At 45.1% G+C, this 20447-nt stretch overlaps 1 protein-coding gene across 3 annotated transcripts in view; it reads left to right on the top strand.

Annotated features, from left to right (window-relative positions):
• The window catches only part of cidec (cell death inducing DFFA like effector c), a 64538-nt gene continuing 44091 nt past the window's right edge, over nucleotides 1-20447 (top strand). For all 3 annotated transcript variants that reach the window (XM_082137023.1, XM_082137024.1, XM_082137022.1), the window contains exons 1-4: nucleotides 1-152; nucleotides 536-612; nucleotides 845-986; nucleotides 1890-2039. In XM_082137023.1, the coding sequence (XP_081993149.1) occupies nucleotides 563-612; nucleotides 845-986; nucleotides 1890-2039 (342 nt within the window). In that variant the 5' untranslated portion in view covers nucleotides 1-152; nucleotides 536-562. The remainder of the gene's footprint in view (nucleotides 153-535; nucleotides 613-844; nucleotides 987-1889; nucleotides 2040-20447) is intronic.

Below are 20447 nucleotides of genomic sequence, written 5' to 3'. Positions count from 1 at the left end.
GACCAAACACTCTTGCTGTCAGTGTGGAGCAAAGGTGAAAAAAATTTGTTTTGCAATGAAACTCAAGGCCACAAAGAGATGCGACACGCAGATTTAATGTAAATTCGGAACAATACCAGAGCAGAAAACGGAGCCACGGAGCTTGCTTTAAGGTATTATGTGATTATTAGTATTGTATTAAGGTTTCTTGTAAAATAGTAATACTTTTTTACAATAGCTAGTGAAGTCAAGAAAGCTAATCAGATCTATCCTTATTATGTGTTCAGGTTTACAAAATAGTTTTAGCTTTACAATAGATTTTATACTCTAAATATTTTAATCACTGAATATAATATATTTTATGGATAGAATGGACAGAAACTAGATGTACTGTTCACAGTATCAGTGTCCTCTTGTCCTATGTGTATTTAGACAGGCCTATGTATGTCCCTGTTTCTTACTGGGGTAAGAAATTGCTTGTCTATGATCATCTACTGTAAAGATATGATATTAATGGTATTTATTTACTTATGTTATATTTTCTGTATTTTTGAAGGTTACTGGAGCTATACAGTTGATTCCAATGGAGAATGCCAAGAAATCTCTTGATGTGTTCTCGACCTCCCTGTCAAAGTAACAGTGTTTGTATTACGATTGTCCTTTTATATGCAAAGTTTTGTTCTATTAATTCATAATTAGAATAAGCTTCTTTATATGTGTTTGTGCAAAACTGGGAACTGAGTTTTCAAGCAAGCCATTTTGTGACTGTGTGTGTGTGTGTGTGTGTGTGTGTGTGTGTGTGTGTGTGTGTGTGTGTGTGTGTGTGTGTGTGTGTGTGTGTGTGTGTGTGTGTCACTGTCCACAGATGCATATCAGCCTGTGGTTCTATGACCCAGCAGCTCTTACCACGTTGGACTCAGCACGCCAGACCCTTCCGGGTCATCGACTCTGATCGCTCCATTAAGAAAGGCATCATGGCAAGTGACCTGAGAGACCTACGGAACAAGGTGAGGACACTCAGGACAGCAATTAAAAGGATCGGTAGAAACAAAAAGAATCAGAAATAATTATTTGTTTCTTTATATTAATAAATATAAATATAAATAAATATCTTAAAAACTAGAAAAGTGTGCTTGTCTATTCTGTCTGCATGATCTGATTTGCAGTATAACAAGACAACATTTATGTCAGAATAAGCATTGAGTCTTATTTAGTTTATTAATCTTGGTTAAAACAGATTTGCTGTATGTCTTAAATCTGAGACCCCTACATCTTTGCTACCTCTCAATAGCAAAATTGTTCATCGATACATACAAGATACATAGCCTAGCCTACTAACATACTCTATCTCTTTCAAATAACAAATAGGAAATTCAGTCCAATAAGTTTGCATATTTTTCATGTCTGACATATTCTAAAACAATACTACATGGTCCTGTATGACACAAAAAAATGTATATAAAAACTAGTGATTGAATAATTTCTAACAGTGAAGGTAAATTTTGTTAGATACATGTGGAGATCAGGAAATGCTCTTTCAAAATATTTCAAGCAAAATTTTGTTGTTTGTTCCTTAATCATTCATTTTCCAGTATTGTTAGCTACCTCAGTCTCTGAAAACCACAGCAACAGAGGAAGGTAGAATGAGGAGATTGAAATAAAAGTGAAATGTGAAGAAATTACAGTATGTCAAATTTAACTACACTATATAATAATGTTTCCATTAGAACTTTTTTTTTTTTTTTTTTTTGGCTTTTACCATTGTAGTGGTCAAATTGAATCAATATATGTGATCATTCAAATGTTGGATATTTAGTACCATGTGGAGCCAGCTCTAGAACGGAAGCACTGCATGAAATTCCATCACAGTTGCTCCAAAGCTCAAGGAAGGCATGGTTTTTCCCTTCTAGGTGATGGATGTATTTCACATGCATTGTGTCAGTGCTTTAGTGTTGGATGAGGATGGAACTGGAGTGGATACTGAGGACTTTTTTCAGACCTTAAAGGACAACACTGACCTCATGGTCTTAGGGAAAGGACAAAAGTGGGCCCCACAGCAGGTCAGTGTTTTAAACTGAGTTTCTGGATTAACAGCACACAGCAATATTTGTTGATATTGACTGTAACATTTGAAATTAATTAAATGAATTCTGTGAACAGTTTGTTCTGGTTCTCAAATCTGATTGCCTGAGAGCCTTTTCCAGGCATACGATATTCTACTTGTACCATTTGGAAACAGCTTCACTATTTGTGACACTCTGCTTGTTTCTGCCTGATCTATACTGACAGCATCTCTCACAGTGAGCTTCAATGGCGGGGGAGCAAAAACACAATTAATTTACAAATACTACTTTTATAGTGTCACATAATGTAGTTTAAGAGTATTTTTAGGTGAGAATGTAGTCGTTTAGACCTTAAATATGCGTTTTACATTCAAACCCCTGTTTGAAAATTTGTTTAGACGTAGGCTATTCGGAGATGTGAGCTAGTGGCCATTAGTGCTCATGTACCCGCCAAGAACAGCTTTATCTAGGCCAGTCCTTCAGGAATTTGCTGCTCATGTACATAGTGGTTAAACATGAGATAAAATTAGTTTTGGGTAAATCAAATGGGCAATCTTTGGTCTTATTAATTTGGCTAAAGGCAAAGTTAAGTTTCAGTAACTGAATCTTGGGCTCATCTCTTAAACTGTCAACTTTAGATTTTAATCCGTGGTGGAAGGAAGTAATTCAGCACAAAAGAGTGTTTTTATATCACATGACTATGAGTCATCATGTCATTATCTTCACCGCTCACTACCACCTCTCTCTGTGCCAGTTCCATGGTCAATCCAGCTCTGTACTCAGCAGAGGATTGTAGTGGTTTCCTGTTACAATGTTTGAATGAATGAGGCATTTATTTAGCACTTTCAATCCTCGTATCTCCAGAACCATTATTTTTCAGGAAATTAAAAAAACTGCATATTTTTTGAGTCATTAAACATTGTTTTGTTAAAGTTGGTATTATACCTTATATTGCTATCATATACTGTTGTATACCAACATTAACACAACATTTCCCCAAAATCATGTTTAATCGGAGATACGACATTTATGACTTGGGAGCAGGGAGATACAAGGTTACGCTGTCATTGATAAGAATGGTACGGACACAGACGTCGCTGCTGCCAGCAGTGTTCATCAAAGTCTGTGGTCGCGTTGAGCCTTTTGACAAGAGATAAGGCTTTCAAATCTTATGATTGTGGTTACATACATCTTCCTAGACTCCATTTTAAACGTTTAAGAGATATGAGTGATGCAATACCAAAATACTAGGCTGTCTAAAATAGGCGGAAATTAATCTGCACGCAAACAAAGTCTGCGGTCGCGTTGAGCCTTTTGACAAGAGAAAAGGCTTCAATAGTTAACCAAAGCTAACGACTGTGGTTACATACATCTTCCTAAACTCCATTTTAAAGGTTTAAGAGCTATAAGTGAAGCAGAATAAAAAACGATGAGGTGACTAGGCTGTAATAGGCGGAAATTAGCCTAATCTGCACGCAAACTTACCTTCGTGGCTCACAGGCTTCCTTCTGCACCGAAACATTACAGCTATCGATTTTTAACACAACAGGCCTACTCAAATGTATCTAACCTAACTATTTTCACTCGTTATTGTCTAAAAAACAGACAGAGTTATCCAAAGATAGGCTTACTTGGCACCAGTAGATAGACCTTTTTTTCTCCCATAAATAAAACCTGCTACTTGTACATGCACATTGCCAACTTCGAGTCAGTAAAATAATAATAAAAACAATAATTTAATGCTGGTATCCAAAACATTTAATTCAATTCAAGTATTATATTAGATACGTTTTAAAACTTCAATGCACACGTATAATAAGCCTAGTATAATAAGCCTAGTAATAAGTAGACATTTAAAATACATCAATGACTGATATCATAGTTTAACACAGAGTTATGGCTTGCTTTACGTGTTGCTCAACGAGGATTTCTTAATCGTTGCGACTTTCAATCCTGAGGAGACAAAATGCCGCAGAGTGAAGAAGAGGTGGAGTTACGAGGATTCTCTGACAGTTGAAGTGTCCAATGGAGTTAATAGATTTGCTCTCAAGCTATTGTGAGATTTTATTTTATGATTTATTTTTTTATGTAAATCGGGTAATTTGATTTGCTGTTCATGTGTGATGCAATGGTTACATTATGATTACCATCTCAGGTTACGACTGTAACCCTAGTTCCATGAGAAGGGAACGAGACGATGCGTCAATGACGCTTTGGGAACTCTCCTGCGTGATTGCGTCTGAAGCACCTATGTCAACTAGTCCAATGGCGAGAGTGGGCGTCACGGGCGGGTGACGTGACGACCAGGAAAGGATAAAGGACATCCGGTTTAGAACCGCGCTAGCTTCAAAAAGGGCCGAAGCAAGTCGATCACAGGGATGTAGGAAGTATGGCAAAGTGACGCATCGTCTCGTTCCCTTCTCAGGGTACTAGGGTTACAGTCGTAACCTGAGACGTTCCCTTTCGAGGGAACTCGCGATGCGTCAATGACGCTTTGGGAACGAGAATGCCCAACACGCCATACGAACCAGAACCTGTCTGTGTGAATACTGCACAACTAAGACAAGAGCACTTGAGAACCTGGGGAAGCACCCAGGTCGAAGTTGCAAAACCTTACGAATGTGAGCGGAGAGGACCAGCCTGCCGCATACCACATCCTACAAGGGATATCTACATATAATAAGGCTTCTAAGCCGCCATACTCCTGTCCTGGTCTAAAAGCACCACAGAGGAAACAACCAAAGGTCCCTAACAGGGAAATACCATCAAAAAGGGACATGTAGGCACTAAGGCCGCCACGTATACCACAGTGTAGAGGGGGATAACCCTGCGGAAAAACAAACCAGCAGTAACTCCAGCACTGTACCAATCGGGCAGTAACTGGGCCCCACTGTCCACAGACCCGCAATATGAAGGGAAAACCCATCACTAAATACATAAAGTTTCCTCGTGGAGGGAGCTCTGGAGTGAAATATGGTCTCCACAACCTCAGTTGAGAGACCAAAGTCAATGAGTTGGGCCCCCTCAGAGGCCAAACCCACAGGTTCCAAATCTCTGGGCTGGGGTGAAGGGTCACCCCTCCCACTTAAAACCGAAGGTCCCTCCTGACTGGAATCTCCAAGGGAGAGCCATCGAGGAAAGACACCAGGTCCGAGAACCAGTCAGCCCAGCCAGTACAGTTCTACTAGTAGTAGACTTATTCCGTCCCGGTGGACCTTCTCCAGAACTCCTGGGAGCAGATTAATCGGGGAAAGATGTACAGACGTAGCCTCGGCCATGTCCATACCACAATGTCCAGCCCCAAGGGAGCTGGGTGTGTGAGGGAGAACCAAAGTGGACTGTGCGTCGTATCCTGAGACGCGAAGAGATCCACTTGTGCCTGGCCATAAACCCCCCAAATGTGCTCCACCACCTCGGTGTGGAGGCTCTATTCCCTGGGCCTCAGCCCCTGCCTCAACAGGATGTCTGCTCCTACATATTTATGAAAGAGACCAATGATGTGTTGTCTGTACGGACAAGCACATGATGGTCCCTCAGGTCTGGGAGGAATGTCTCAATGCATTGAAGACTGCCATCATCTCCAGGCAATTTATGTGCCAAAAAGATGATGACTCCTCCACAGGCCCTGGGATGAGCGGCCTCCCATTACCACTCCCCAGCCGGTGAGGGAAGCATCTGTCGAGATAGCAACTCGATGGCAAAGAGCTCCCAACACCGGAACCTGGGAAAGGAACCAGCATTTCCTCCATATAACCAAGGCGCGGAGACACTGCCGCGTGATCTTGATCGTACGAAGTGAGTTTCCCTTCGGGGAGAACCCTCTAGTTCTGAGCCACCACTGCAAGGGTCTCATGTACAGTAGGCCAAAGGGTATCACAATGGACCTGCTGCCATGAGGCCCAACAGTTTCTCGAACTGTTTCAAAGTGCGTGACTGCTCATGTGGGATAGGAACCAGTATTTCCTCCATATATCCAAGGCGCGGAGACACCGCCGCGTGATCTTGATCGTACGAAGTGGGTTTCCCCTCGGGGAGAACCCTCTGGTTCTGAGCCACCACTGCAAAGGTCTCATATACAGTAGGCCAAAGGGTATCACATTGGACGCTGCTGCCATGAGGCCCAACAGTTTCTCGAACTGTTTCACAGTGCGTGACTGGCCTAGCTTCAACTCTTTTGTGGCTGTGAGGATAACAGCTACACGAACGGGCGAAGTGTGGCTCGCATTGTGACTGAATCCCATACCACACCAAGGAAAGTGGTTCTCTGTAGTGGAGAAAGCACACTCTTCTTGGCATTGAGTCTCACCCCAATTTCTTCATCTGAGCGAGGACGACATCTCGATGCCGAACCGCTAACTGCTCTGATTCCGCCAGAATCAGTCAGTCATCGATTTAGTTCAGAATGCGTAGCCCTGCAGCCTGGCGGGGCCAGAGCTGCATCTACGCACTTCGTGAACGTGCAGGGTGATAGAGTTAGACCGAATGGAAGCACCCGATAATGATATTCTTTGCCCCCAAAAGAAAACCTCAGGAACTTCCTTTGTTGAGGGAGGATGGAAGTAAGCACCTTTTAAATCTATTGTGACAATCCAGTCCTTAGATCTGATAAGAGTCACGATCTGTTTGAGTGTGAGCATATTGAACTTGAGTTTCATGACTGCACGATACAACAGATGAAGATCTAAAATGGGAACGCAACCCCCCATCCTTTTTCGGAACAATAAAGTAGCGGCTGTAAAACCCCGATTCTCTGTCGGGCGAGTACACCTGCTCTATAGCTCCCTTCGCTAATGGGCTTTATGCACAGCTGCACTACTTCCTGAACTTCAGGCAGGTCCTTTGTTTCCTGTCTGACATTATTGGACAAACTGATTAATCCAGGTGTGCCTGACCACCTGGATTAATCAGTTTGTCCAATAATGTCAGACAGGAAACAGAGGACCTGCCTGAAGTTCAGGAAGTAGTGCAGCTGTGCATAAAGCCCATAGAGACTCTACTTCTTGCTCCATTACCAGAGCCTGCTCGGGATGTACTAACGCGATTAGCACCCCGTTGTAACGAGGTGGAGGAGAACGAAACTGGATTCTGTAACCTCTCTCTATTATCTGCAGGACCCATGGAGATATATTCGGCAGATTCTTCCACTCTGTCAGAAAATCTACTAAGGGTACCAGTCTCTCGAGACTGGCCTCTGGTGTTATTGTAACAGCCACTTCGGTGACCTGAAGCATCCTGGCAGGAAACAACCGAACTGACTCTTTTTGAACCCCCCTCAGAGGGTGCGAGTTGGCACAGTGTCGTGGTGACACTGAGCCATGTGCTCGCTGGAGACCGCTGCGCCCCGAGGCACCAAGGGTGGCGGGGTTGGCAGAACGGCCTCCTGAGGGCACCGAGGTGGGGCGGGCACCATATACTGAGGTGTACACCGCTCCACCCCGGTCGGGGTTGCCCTCAGAGGTCTGACACCAGTGGCATCAGGACCTTGGCCGAAACCTTTTTCACAGAAAAACAGTCCTCAGATCCATCTTCTGCTTTAAAGGCTTCTGTTGAGAATGCCATTCCGGTCCCCAATCTTTCTGAGGGGGAGCACAGGAAATTACACTCTGCCCGTACAATGAGTTTGTTAATGGCTAGGGCTGCTCCGCCCAGCAGCCCCATTTACAAAGTTATAAACTCCAAACTCATTGTACACAGGAGATTGAGATGTAGAATCTTCAATTCCCTTAACTCGATGCTCAGCGCATCCATCTCCTCGGAGGTGGACAGCTGTAGCACCAAATTATACCATTTAATTCCTCAAAATTAAATGTAGTAAAAGATCAACCAGACAAGTTAACACGATCTGGATGAATTACTGAACATATACATGAATCTAACTAATGAAAGTCAGATAAGTAAATTTAAATGCAGCCCACTTATTTAATTCCTCAGAATCAAACAGCAAAAAAATCAACCGGACAAGTTAAAATAGTCTGGATGAAAGGCTGAATATATATTTATATATATAGGATTATATATAAAAAATAGTTTCAACATACAATAAAAGAATCATAAATTCATAGCTTGCAATACACTATGTATCTCTCTTAATGAATGCATAACCACTGGATTCTTATTGCAGTCTTTTTTTAAATAAACAGTAGCATGGGGAAACTCCCGATAGTGCACATACGTCGGTAATTTTCATGAATGAACGTAGCCCGTCCACTATTATTCTTATTCCAGACCCCGTAATCTACGCGCTGCCTCAGCACACGCGAGATCCGAGGTTGAGTAACAGAATATTTATTGCAGACCCGTAATCTACTAGCCTGGTAATACCAGACTCTGCTACTTCACTTTGCTTCGTATACAGAGTCTGGAAGGGCATAATAGAGAAGTGTTTTCTCTCGCGCGGGGGGGCGCTTGTCTGATGTTTAAAATCATTGGTTACCCGTAAGCCAATCACATAACGTTTGGTTATGGCGTGTGTTATGCGCATGCTCAGCCGCATCTAACTTCCACTGTAAACGCATGTATGATGCAAAAACTAAACCACCGAGCGAAATACCGGAGTGAACATGGCTGTGAATGACTTTTGGAGATTATGTGAAGTAAATCTACGCATCCACGGTACAATCAGCGTCTACGTCACGGTTCTCAGCCCGCCCTCTGTTCGTTGATTGGCCCGGCTGTTTTCAGGCCGGTGGAAAACTGAAAGATAGGCTGCTATCTCAGACTGACTACAGGAGCGAAATGAAATTAGCGGAAGTAGGAAGTCTGACGTAGTCAGGCTAGTAATCTACGCGCTGCCTCAGCAAACGCGAGATCCGAGCCAAAGAATCTTTACTGACTTTCTTCCCTCGAGAAGAAAGCCATCAGGAGCAGAGCTAACTCTCGATAGTGCAAATGTTACACATCGGGAATTTATGAATGAACACTGTCAGCCCCCTTTTACTAGAGCTGAACGTGCATGCTCCACTCCCAAACAAACAACACATGAATCGCGTGTGTCCCGACTCGTAATGAAGTGAGTGCAGGGAGGAACACACGATCCAAAGCTGTTTGCTCCCCATACTCCTGTCTAGATATATACTTGTGGTTGTGGACTACATCGATGCTCAGCACATCTACCTCCTCAGAGATAGACTGCTGAAACACCGGGCTCTCTAACCAGGGCGGAAGAAGCCGCAGCGCGGGCTTCCGATCCCAGAGAGAGAGCGCTGGATCCCCCGGGTAAAGGCAGAGAAAAAGCGGAGGCCGTCTCTAACCCTCCGCGAGATCCATTTGCGAACCCCACAATACCAGCTTCCATGCTGCCTCGGCAACACGGGGCCGGTACTGCGAGGAACGCGAGCCTGAACATCCTCCTCAAAGAGTGACAAGCGGGAACGGAGCGAGTAAAGCGATAGTAACTCGCAATGCTCATAGTCAGCGCCCTCGAGCGCTGACAGATCATGCTCCGTTCCAAACAAACAACACATACATCGTGTGTATCCCCACCCGTAAAGAAAGAGGGCAGGGAGGAACACACGATCTCAGGTTGTTTGTTCGCCATAAAATCTATGCTTGTGACTGATATAGTGACAGACAACAATAAATATGACAGACAGTATAACACAGAGCGCTTGCTGAGGCACAGAAGCTAGCGCGGTTCTAAACCGGATGTCCTTTATCCTTTCCTGGTCATCACGTCACCCGCCCGTGACGCCCACTCTCGCCATTGGACTAGTTGACATAGGTGCTTCAGACGCAATCACGCAGGAGCGTTCCCAAAGCGTCATTGACGCATCGCGAGTTCCCTCGAAAGGGAACTATGGGGAATTGGCGCGCTGACATGCGCAGTTATTGTTGTGTAAAAAGAAAGGGACAAAGAAAAAAGTGTGTGCGCGGATGAATGGAGATGACTGCTGTGTGTGTTACACGAGATGAGCTCGGATAATAAGTCAGTAAAGTCCCATATTTTCGTGTATGCCTGCATTACTACGTTGAACCCATTTACAAGAGACTGGAGCTTATGAGACCCCTTATGTTCCACAGCCCCTCTTACATTTCTGGTGGCAGCGGGTTTGGACGATGTGCACGGAGCGTGAGTGAACTTTCTCTTCGGCGGGCATTAAATGCATTTGGTGTGGTATCACGACGGTGGACATCGATAACGAGCTCAACATTTTTTTCTGTTATCCGCAATGGCTACTTTGCTTGGTGTTTCAACCGTGGACAAGTTGTGGGTGCGTTTTCACGGTAGCGTTTTCACAGAGGATTATAGTGTCAGTCTGACCGCGAACTTCAAAGAAACATGACGAGTGGAACGGTAATCCTTGTTTAAGTTACTGGAGATTTTTTATTATTATTATTATTTTTTTTTTTATTATTATTATTATTGGATACCGCGATAACCCAAGTAACAAACTGTTTTGTAATATGAGTGAAGCAGATTCGGCACGCGATTTGCCTGGCACAAGTAACGTTAGCTCACTTGGGGTGCAGCACTTCCATGGACATTTTCCGTCCATCTTTTGGGGGGATGGGAAAGAAGATTTTCTTCACTGGTGCAGACGTTTTGAAGTGACTTTTGACGTTTTGATAATGCCATATTAGCTACATTTTTGCCAACCTGTCTCGGTGGTACTGCTTTTAGCTACTGGGACAGTTTGCCTGGAGACATCAAGCAGGACTATATTGAAAGAAAAAAGGAAAGATGTTTTTGGCAAACGAGTTTATCTGTCCACATTTCAAAGTTATGTAAATACACGCACACGCCTACCTGGCGAGGCTCTCCAGGTGTTTGCAGCAGAAATTAGCCATTTGGTGGATGAAGCTTTTCCCACTTATGAGGCTAATGCCAGGAACGGAGCAAAATTCAGGCGTTTTGTTGATGGTATTGAACCCTATCGATAAACCAATCGACTCAGCTAGGTTTTGATTTTTGCCCCTTACTCAGATTTCTCCCGGCATTTAAAACACATTAACCCGCGTTCTTATTGAAGTGCGCATGTGAAATGCATCCAGAGAGAGCACTGGTAGGAGGACATATCGCAAACTCTGACTCTTTCTTGACCCAAGAAATTATTAAAACGTGTTCCCATCTTGTGCAGAAGTACAGTCAAAATGCTGCATATGTAACGACATGAGAGGATAATGTGTGTCCGTAAATTTCCCGCTGACATGTTGAAATTCTCTAAGTCAGATAGAAAAATTATTAAGATCTTTTTTTACCTCACTGTAACGGGAAATAACCTGATTTAGCCTATAAATAAACACTCCACCGTTGCTAGCAAAATAGAAAAAAGATTCTCATACATAAAACGAAGTAATAAACAAGCAAATTAATAAGTAAATAAGCAAGTTAAAGTGCCCCTATTATGCTATTTTAAAGTTTCCTAATGTTGTTTTGGAGTTTCATACAACCGGTTTACATGCATCAAAGGTAAAAAATAAAATAAAAAAATAAAAAATCCTCATAATATACATTTGCAAATCACCATATTTTCAATGATTCTCAAACGACTCGTCAAATGAATCAATCTCTCTAAATCCCTCCTTTCCGCGAGCTACTCTGCTCTGATTTGCCAGACAGCTTTACTGCTTACAGCACTGAGCGCGTGCTTCGAAAACAAAAATGCCCATTGTCATAACAACGTCAGATGTCCTGAGGCTTCCTACACCGTAAACTAAAGACAGTAACAATGGCGTCGATTTGACCATATCAATGCAAGCGCGAGTCCGATGATGAAACACTAGAAGAACTAGTTATTCATCCCGAACCTCCATCGCAAGGACAACTCGAGCAGGACGTTTCTCAGTGATACACTACTCAGTTTGAGGTACATTATGAGATGTTGTAACTGTAATTCCTCACCATCAGCATTAACTAGTGCATGTCCATCAACAAACCTATTATTTTACTTGTACTAATTTATTTACCGAGTATTTTTCTAATTTATTGCGGTGAACATGTGGGAAGTGTATAAATAACAGTGCATGTATGCAATACTTTAGCCAAGCTCTAGCGTGAATGACTGATGTGAATGACTGATGTAACATAAACGTTGGTAAAACAAATCTTGCTCCGTGCTTAATATTTACTCAAAGTAGTGAGAACGACAGCTGATCTGCATTAATAGACACAGTTATAGGTAGGCTAATAGTGGCCCACAACTGATTAGCAGAAGTATTTCAGTAAGACAGTAATAAAGTGAGTAACCAGTTAGCAGGAGACCTACACAATATAAACTCAAAACTAAGTATTTTGAACACCATCTTTCAAGAGCAAGCGGTTTGCGAATCCTGCATTGAACTCCGAGATTTGAGAAGCCGTCGTCAGTGAAATAAAGGGAACACAGCAAAAGTTTAAGATTATACTGCTGTGATATCGTGTTAAAGATGAATTTTAACCACTGATTCTTCACATGCTCGTCCTTGGGCAGTGAAAAAAAACAAAAAAACACTGGCTTTACCATCTCATTATAGAGCACAGCGCCGTCTTCTCGACATGATGCTCTCAAGTATCCACAGGAATCAGCAGCAGGTTTGAGGTTCAAGTTTGCCCTTATGACTCGTTTGAAAAACAATTAATTTCATTGACAGTCAACTCTTACTTTTGAAAGACAATAACTTTATACATGGTGCACTTTCAGATTTAAAACTTTGCAGGATGTTTTCATTCACTTTAGAGCTATGTTACACACTACATGAAAGGACATTTTCAAAAATCCATAATAGGGGTCCTTTAATAATCAAATAACTAGGCCCCGCCCCCCTCACGATATTATTGTGTATCGCCGATCTCACAGGCTGACAATAGGACGAAATGAAAATGAAGCATATAGCCCAACACTAGTTGTGAGTAACTGTCGTGAACACATACATGTTCATGATCGTTTGATTGAGAGGGGTAGAACTGATGACCACATGTAGACTGTGTAAATGATGTGCTAGCTCTCAAACTAATTTATTTTATTTATTTCTATATAAACTAATAGCCAATGCAACACTTGTTCATATGCTCAGAGTGACTTTTGTAGCATGCAAGTTAAGTAAAAATATCTCATCATTGTCATTAGCACAGTTACAGCTCATTGAGAACATCTAATTTAATTTGTGTAGCCACCCACAGCCTGACCACAAGGTCTACACTTCGGCATAATGGTAACCTCAAAAATCGAAATAACAAACGTACTCGGTTACTAACGTAACCTCGGTTCTCTTACGAGAGGTCTCTCGTACTGCGTAAGTATCTTACGCTAGGGGAAAATCCCTTTTCCGCGAGATATTGAAGCCAAAAAATTATCCTTAATTTTGTATTATTGTAAAACGCGTTGCGGCAGCATACAGACATAGGCAAGACAGCTCGTGTGCCTATTGGCTGTTCTGCGGCAACTGCAGCAGCCTATCGAGCGAGGCCTAGCGTGACGTCAGACCCAATGAGGGTGCTTCGCGCCCACTGCGTCACGTCCCGCCGAAACGGGCGTGGCTTAGTCCTATAAATACAGCTCGCAGGCAGCTGATATCTGGTTTTTCATCGCCGAAGCTAACCAGAGCGTGTGCATGCACGGCAAGATACGCAGTACTCGTTCCCTCTTCTAGAGAGAACCGAGGTTACGTTAGTAACCGAGTACGTTCTCTTACGAGAGGTCTCTCGTACTGCGTAAGTATCTTACGCTAGGGGACCCAATGTAAAACGCCGTGCGTGCTGGGATCTGACACCAAAGACCCAAGGGCGAAAGCCCGGGGTTCATATAGTGCATAATCACCAGGGGAACTCACAGGGAGTCCGGGAAGAGGGGGGGCGGAGCCGCGCTCTTCCACATATAGCAGCGTCCCTTAGACGCAAATTACATCATACAGACAGGGCGGAGTACGGCCTTAGCTGATGGAAAATTGTGGGTCTCATTTATTTGCCCATAAGCATTTTGCGGTCGATCAGCGGGCAGTGCTCATTGAGCAGTGCTCAGCAGACACAGTATTCTGAACCGATAGCATCAGAACAGACAGTACTGGTATATTTAGACCGACAACAGCCTGGCCTGTAAGGCGGGAACCTCTAGGTTATAAAACCTTATAAATGTAGACGGGGAGGCCCAGCCTGCCGCCATACATATATCTTGCAAGGCAATCCCACTTGACCAGGCCCACGACGAAGCCATGCTTCTCGTGGAGTGCGCTCTGACACCCAACGGGCACTGCATACCCTTGGAAGTGTACGCCAGCGCAATGGCGTCAACTATCCATCTGGATAGGCTCTGTTTCGACGCAGCTAGTCCCTTGGAACGTCCGCTGAACGAAACGAAGAGTTGCTCCGTCTGTCTGAAGACAGATGAGCGAGACACATAAGCTCTTAATGCCCTGACTGGACAAAGGAAGCTCGCGTCTCCTTCCTCGTCAGAGACCGGTAGGGCTGACAGGGAAATGACCTGCGCCCTAAACGGTGTGTTGAGGGATTTTGGAACATAACCGTGCTTAGGTTTGAGTATAACTCTTGAGTCATTAGGCCCAAACTCCATGCACGTCGCGCTTACTGAGAGCGCGTGTAAGTCCCCTATGCGCTTCACCGAAGCGAGAGCCAGAAGAAACACTGTCTTGAAAGACAGGTGTTTAAGATCAATCGTCTGTAAAGGCTCGAATGGGTCACCTTTCATGGCCTCCAGTACCACAGAAAGGTCCCATACAGGGACTGAGGAAAGTCTGGGAGGATTCCGTCTCTTAGCTCCTCTAAGGAAGCGGATGACTAAATCGTTCCTTCCTATTGACTGACCAAGCGTTGTTCTTGAGAACGCTGCTATGGCCGCCACATAAACTTTGAGCTTGTCCAACAGCTCTTGTAGGAAGGAGAGAACCTCCGTCACCCCACAGTCTGGGGGCGACACGCCACGAGCTGTGCACCAGCTGGAGAACACTGACCATTTCGAGGAATAGAGACGTCGCGTAGACGGAGCTCTAGCCTGCGTGATCGTGTTTAACACTCCGCTTGGGAGGTCAGCGGGTACCCGTTGATGTCCCAAACATGAAGGGACCACAGCTCTGGGCGCGGATGCCAAATCGAGCCCTTGGCCTGAGAGAGGAGGTCCCTCCTCACTGGCACTGGCCATGGGGCAGTGCTCGCTAGCTGCATCAGAACTGGGAACCAGGGTTGGTTTTTCCAGAACGGCGCTACGAGTAGCACTGAGCATCCTTCTTCCCTGATCCGCTCTATCACCTGAGCCAGGAGAGAGACGGAAGGAAAGGCATAGAGCGGGCGGCGGGGCCATACATGAGCCAGCGCGTCCCTGCTCTTGGAGAAAAATTCCAGACAGTGAGCGTTTTCTTGAGACGCGAACAGGTCTACTTCCACTCTGCCGAATTTCTTCCACAGCAGCTGGACTGTCTGTGGGTGTAGAGACCACTCGCCTGTCGGAACATTGTTCCTGGACAGTCTGTCCGGTCCTACGTTTAGGAGCCCTGGCACATGCACTGCTCTCAGCGAGAGCAGGTTGCGCTGAGCCCACACCAGGAGGCGTTCTGTCAGCCTGTGCAGGTTTCGGGACCTGAGGCCGCCCTGGCGATTTATGTAGGACACCACTGACATGTTGTCCGAACGGACCAGGACGTGGTGTCCTCGTATTTGGGGACAAAAACGCGTCAGCGCGTTGTCTACTGCCAGCATTTCGAGGCAGTTTATGTGCAGAAGCTTCTCCCGTTCTGACCATTGGCCGAAGAACGGTCTGCCCTCGAGCAGCGCTCCCCATCCCGAGGTGGATGCGTCCGTAGACACCACCTTCACACTCGAGGAAGTCCCCAGGCTTACACCTGATTGGTACCAGTCGTTTGCTTTCCAAGGTTTCAGAGCTGCGATGCATTTCTGATTGACCTTGAGACGAAGCAGACCGGAAGCCCACGCTCGGCGCGGCACTCGCGCTTTCAGCCAGAACTGTAGCGGGCGCATGCAAAGCAAGCCCAGCTGAAGAACTGATGATGCTGAGGCCATGAGACCTAGCATCCTCTGAAATTTCTTGAGCGGGACAGATGCGCCGCAGCGGAAAGAGCTTGCTGCGCACTGAATGTCTAGCACGCGCTGTGGTGACAGTCGCGCTATCATAGACAGCGAGTTCAGTTCTGTGCCCAGAAAAGATATTATCTGTCTGGGGGACAGAGAACTCTTCGCCCAATTGACTCTGAGACCCAGATTCTCGAGGTGATCGAGTAAAATGGTCCTGTGCTCTATGAGCATCGAGTGAGATTGAGCTAGAATCAGCCAATCGTCCAAGTAGTTCAATACTCGCATGCCCTGTAGCCTGAGGGGTGCGAGCACTGCGTCCATGCACATCGTAAATGTACGGGGTGCTAGGGACAAGCCGAACGGTAGGACTGTGTACTGATATGCCTGGCCCTCGAAGGCGAATCTCAAATATCGCCTGTGACGTGACGCTATCTGTATTTGAAAATATGCGTCTTTCAGATCTATTGACACAAACCAATCTCCTCTGCGAATATGCGCGAGGATTTTTCTGGTCGTGAGCATTCTGAACTGTCGCTTTGCAAGCACTCTGTTCAGTTGCCTTAGATCTAGTATGGGTCTGAGACCCCCGTCTTTTTTCGGTACCAGGAAGTATCTGCTGTATAGCCCTCCTTCGCTCTGAGCTAGAGATAACGGCTCTATGGCCCCTTTGCTCAACAGTTTCAAAATTTCGGCTCAAAGTAGGTGTGCTACTTCTGTTTTTACCATGGTCTCGACGCACGTCGCATAGCGACGAGGGCGCCGGCAAAACTGTAGCGAATAGCCTCTTTTTATAATGTCTAGCACCCACTTCGAAACCCCGGGTAGCCTCGCCCATCCATCTGCATGAATGGCTAGGGGTTGAATGCGAAGCGCGCTCTGGTCGCTCAGCGACAGAGGGGCTTCGGTGTGCTGTAACACAAGCGTCGCGTTATGACATTCGAGGCAGAGCTGATAACAGCGGGCAGATTGCCCACGCTCGGCTCCTCTGCGGTGGTTAACCGAGAGGGGGAGGGCTGGGCGAGTCCCGTAGGACTTGTCATGTCTGTGTGTGGATGTGGGCGCGGGATAGCGGGCACATTTACCACACCGAGAGCATTGTCCGCCTGAGCAGAGCGAATGCACGTTGGTTTCGTTTTTACAGAAACCTCGAGACATGCAGGACGTAGTGATTGTGGGCACTGGGCAGTGGGCACATCTGCTACGTTTAATGCGCAATCGAACTGGGTCGATTTTATGTGCGCGAGCCCTGTGTGACGGGCTGTGCTTGTGTGTAGGAATGGGCACTGGGCAGTGGGCATTTTGACTACACTCATAACACCATCGGCCGTGGCCGGGACACCAGAAAATACACTCTTTATGGGATTTATCTGGGTAGCCGTAAAAACGGCATTTGTGTGCAGGCAAGCGGGCAGTGGAACCGGCTTGTTGACTGCAAAATACACTGGAACAGTCACATTTCTTGGACCTGAACGAGCGATGAGTTTTGGTGTAAGTCCGGCCGCAGCTGGACTTGGACACCGTCGTTTCCCTAGGCGTGGTAGGACTACTTCGGGGCCTCGGGCTTTACCGCAATCCTGGGCCGCGGCCCACGCGGGGCAGGGCGGCGGCCAGATGAGCGAGAGCACGGTCTCGCGCTTCGGGCCTGTCGGCGCTGCGAAGTGGCGGCGGTGGGCGGAGGCTGAGGCTGTGAGCTCTGAGCAGACGGTTTCGCACGGCCTGCTGCAGAACTGGAGCGCTTCGGCAGGAAGTGCTTCATAGCCTGTGACGCTTTCTCTACCTCGGCGAATCTTTCCGCGAGATCTTTGACGGAAGTTCCGAAGAGGCCAGCGGGAGAAAGCGGAGCGTCGAGGAACGCGGCGCGCTCAGACTCAGACATCTCAGAGAGCGTTAGCCATAGGTGTCTCTCAGTCACAGTGAGAGAGGCCATGCTCCGTCCTATGGCCTGTGCAGCAGACTTAGTAGCGTGGAGAGCGAGGTCCGTAGCACTTCTCAAGTCTGGCACGCAAATTGCATCTGGTCCATTCTCGTCCAGCTTTCGGAGGAGATCGGCCTGGAAAATTTGCAGTGTAGCCATAGTATGCAGCGCTGACACAGCCTGCCCAGCGGCGGAGAAAGCGCGACCGAGCAGGGTTGACGTCATGCGGCAAGCTTTTGAAGGCAGAGCCAGCTTAGCGCGCCGTCCAGCGGAGGGCGGGCAAAGGTTGGCTGCTATCGCTTCTTCGACCGGCGGCAGCGAATGGTAACCTCTGTTTTTACGCCCCTATTTTAACGATCTAAGCGCATGGTCTAAAGTGCAGGGCGCAAGTTCATTTAGGGTGTGTCTGAATCCACTTTTGCTAGTTTAAAGACAGGAAAAATGGTCGGCACGCCAGGCGCATGGTCTAAAGGAGTTGTCCCTATTCAGAGTCTCATCTCCCATTCCCTTTTAATGCCAGTTGCGCTCGCACCATGTCAGATTCGCTATTTACATGACGGAATTTGATAGTGGAAAGACCGAAGCCATCTCCAGAGCACAAACGGAACTGCTCGTGTGCGAGGTAAAAGCAGTGGTGGACGAAGTACACATACCATGTACTTGAGTTAAAGTAAAGATACTCAAGGTAAAATATTACTCAAGTAAAAGTAGAAGTGCTGCCTTTAAACATTCACTTGAGTAAAAGTACAAAAGTATTTGCCTTCAAATGTACTTAAGTATCCAAGTACTATGATTTTTTTATTGCTATAATGTCCTATTATAATTTTTGTCACAAGACTCTTGCTTAACTCAGTCTACGTGAAGACTCTGTCACTCTTGGCACATCAATCTATTAATAAAATGACATTAATTAGTCTATATATATATATATATATTTTTTTTTTTTATTGAATACATTTTTTGTGTGTTTAATTTTGGACGGAAGGGGACTGATCCCATAAGGTATAATACATTTACAGTATTTACTGTACATATTTTTCACAAGCGTCTATGGTCATAATTATAAACATCCTAATGTTATGATACATTCACATAAACCTGCACAATGCCGTTGAATATATATATACACACTACATTATGGGAGCAGCCAATTTCCCTACAAAATTAAACACCAAAACGTATTAATGCAGTGTTTCTGCTACTCCTCAGAAAAAAAAAATGCTATTATATGCAAGTAATTTTAGTGTCAAGGTAATAAGCAATGTTCATTATGCGTCAGTATTTACCGATAATTGCTGCAATAATAGCTGCTGCTCTCTGCCCCGCTTAAAATTATTGGCAACACAAATTGTTTGGAACTATTGAGAGCTACACGAATCACGTGACCGCGCGGCGGCGAGATCACAGTTGGCTTGTTCGACTTGAAATGGCACACTGCACAGACCATTCGGTGAATGACATTAAAATACCGCAAGAGCGATTAGAGAGTAGACGGCTCTGTATGCTTTTCAATCGCTCTCGCGATTTCGCTCTATACTTTGATGTCATAAACTGATCGGTCTGTGCAGCGCCGGTTCAAGTCGAACAAGCCGTGTGTGTCGCAACCTCTTATAGCCTATACTGTCTATGGTCGCAACTCTCATATTTAACGGCTCTGGTTCGCGCTTAGTAGATACCACCAAGGCAAGTTCAAAACAAAGCGCGCACGTTGTAGGCTACTGTGATAGGTGGCTCGTTTGACCAGTTAAGTTTTTATCCACTCATAAATAAAAAGGAACGACTGATTTTTGAAAATGTAGTAGAGTAAAAAGTAAGATATTTGACTTTGAAATGTAGTGGAGTTAAAGTAAAAGTCTTCCCAAATTAAAATACTTCAGTAAAGTACAGATACGCAAAAAAGCTACTTAAGTACAGTAACGAATTACATTTACTTCGTTACTGTCCACCACTGGGTAAAAGTGCACTAGCAGACCATCTACGGGACAAGCTGGATTCCACCATATCTTTATGTACACAATAATAATCTTTTACATTGTAATCCTTTTATTTTAAATATTTGGCATGTTTGTCAAGTCAAGTCAAGTTTATTTGTATAGCGCTTTTCACAATACAGATTGTATCAAAGCAGCTTCACAGTATTAAATTAAAATAATACAACAAAGTTTGTTTCAAGAGGAATTTATTGATTGATTAAATTAAATTAAATATCCCCAAAATATCCCCAACTGAGCAAGCCAAAGGCAACAGTGGCAAGGAACCGAAAAACTCCATCAAGTGACCTAATGGTGTCCTAAAACTCCATCAGGTGACCTAATGGAGAAAAAAAACCTTGGGAGAACCCAGGCTCAGTCGGGGGCCAGTTCTCCTCTGGCATTTATGAGCTAGAGGCCGGAGTGTAGTTTGAACTGTAGGATTATATGAATGCCTGGCTGAAGAGATGCGACTTTAATCTAGTTTTAAACTGGGAGAGCGAGTCTGAGCAACGAACAGTATCAGGAAGACTATTCCAGAGTTTTGGAGCCAAATGTGAAAA

Source organism: Leuciscus leuciscus (genome assembly GCF_965113295.1).
Source record: "Leuciscus leuciscus genome assembly, chromosome: 14".
Lineage (NCBI taxonomy): Eukaryota > Metazoa > Chordata > Actinopteri > Cypriniformes > Leuciscidae > Leuciscus > Leuciscus leuciscus.
Note: the sequence above shows the minus strand (reverse complement) of the source record. Positions and strands in the feature narration are given on the sequence as shown.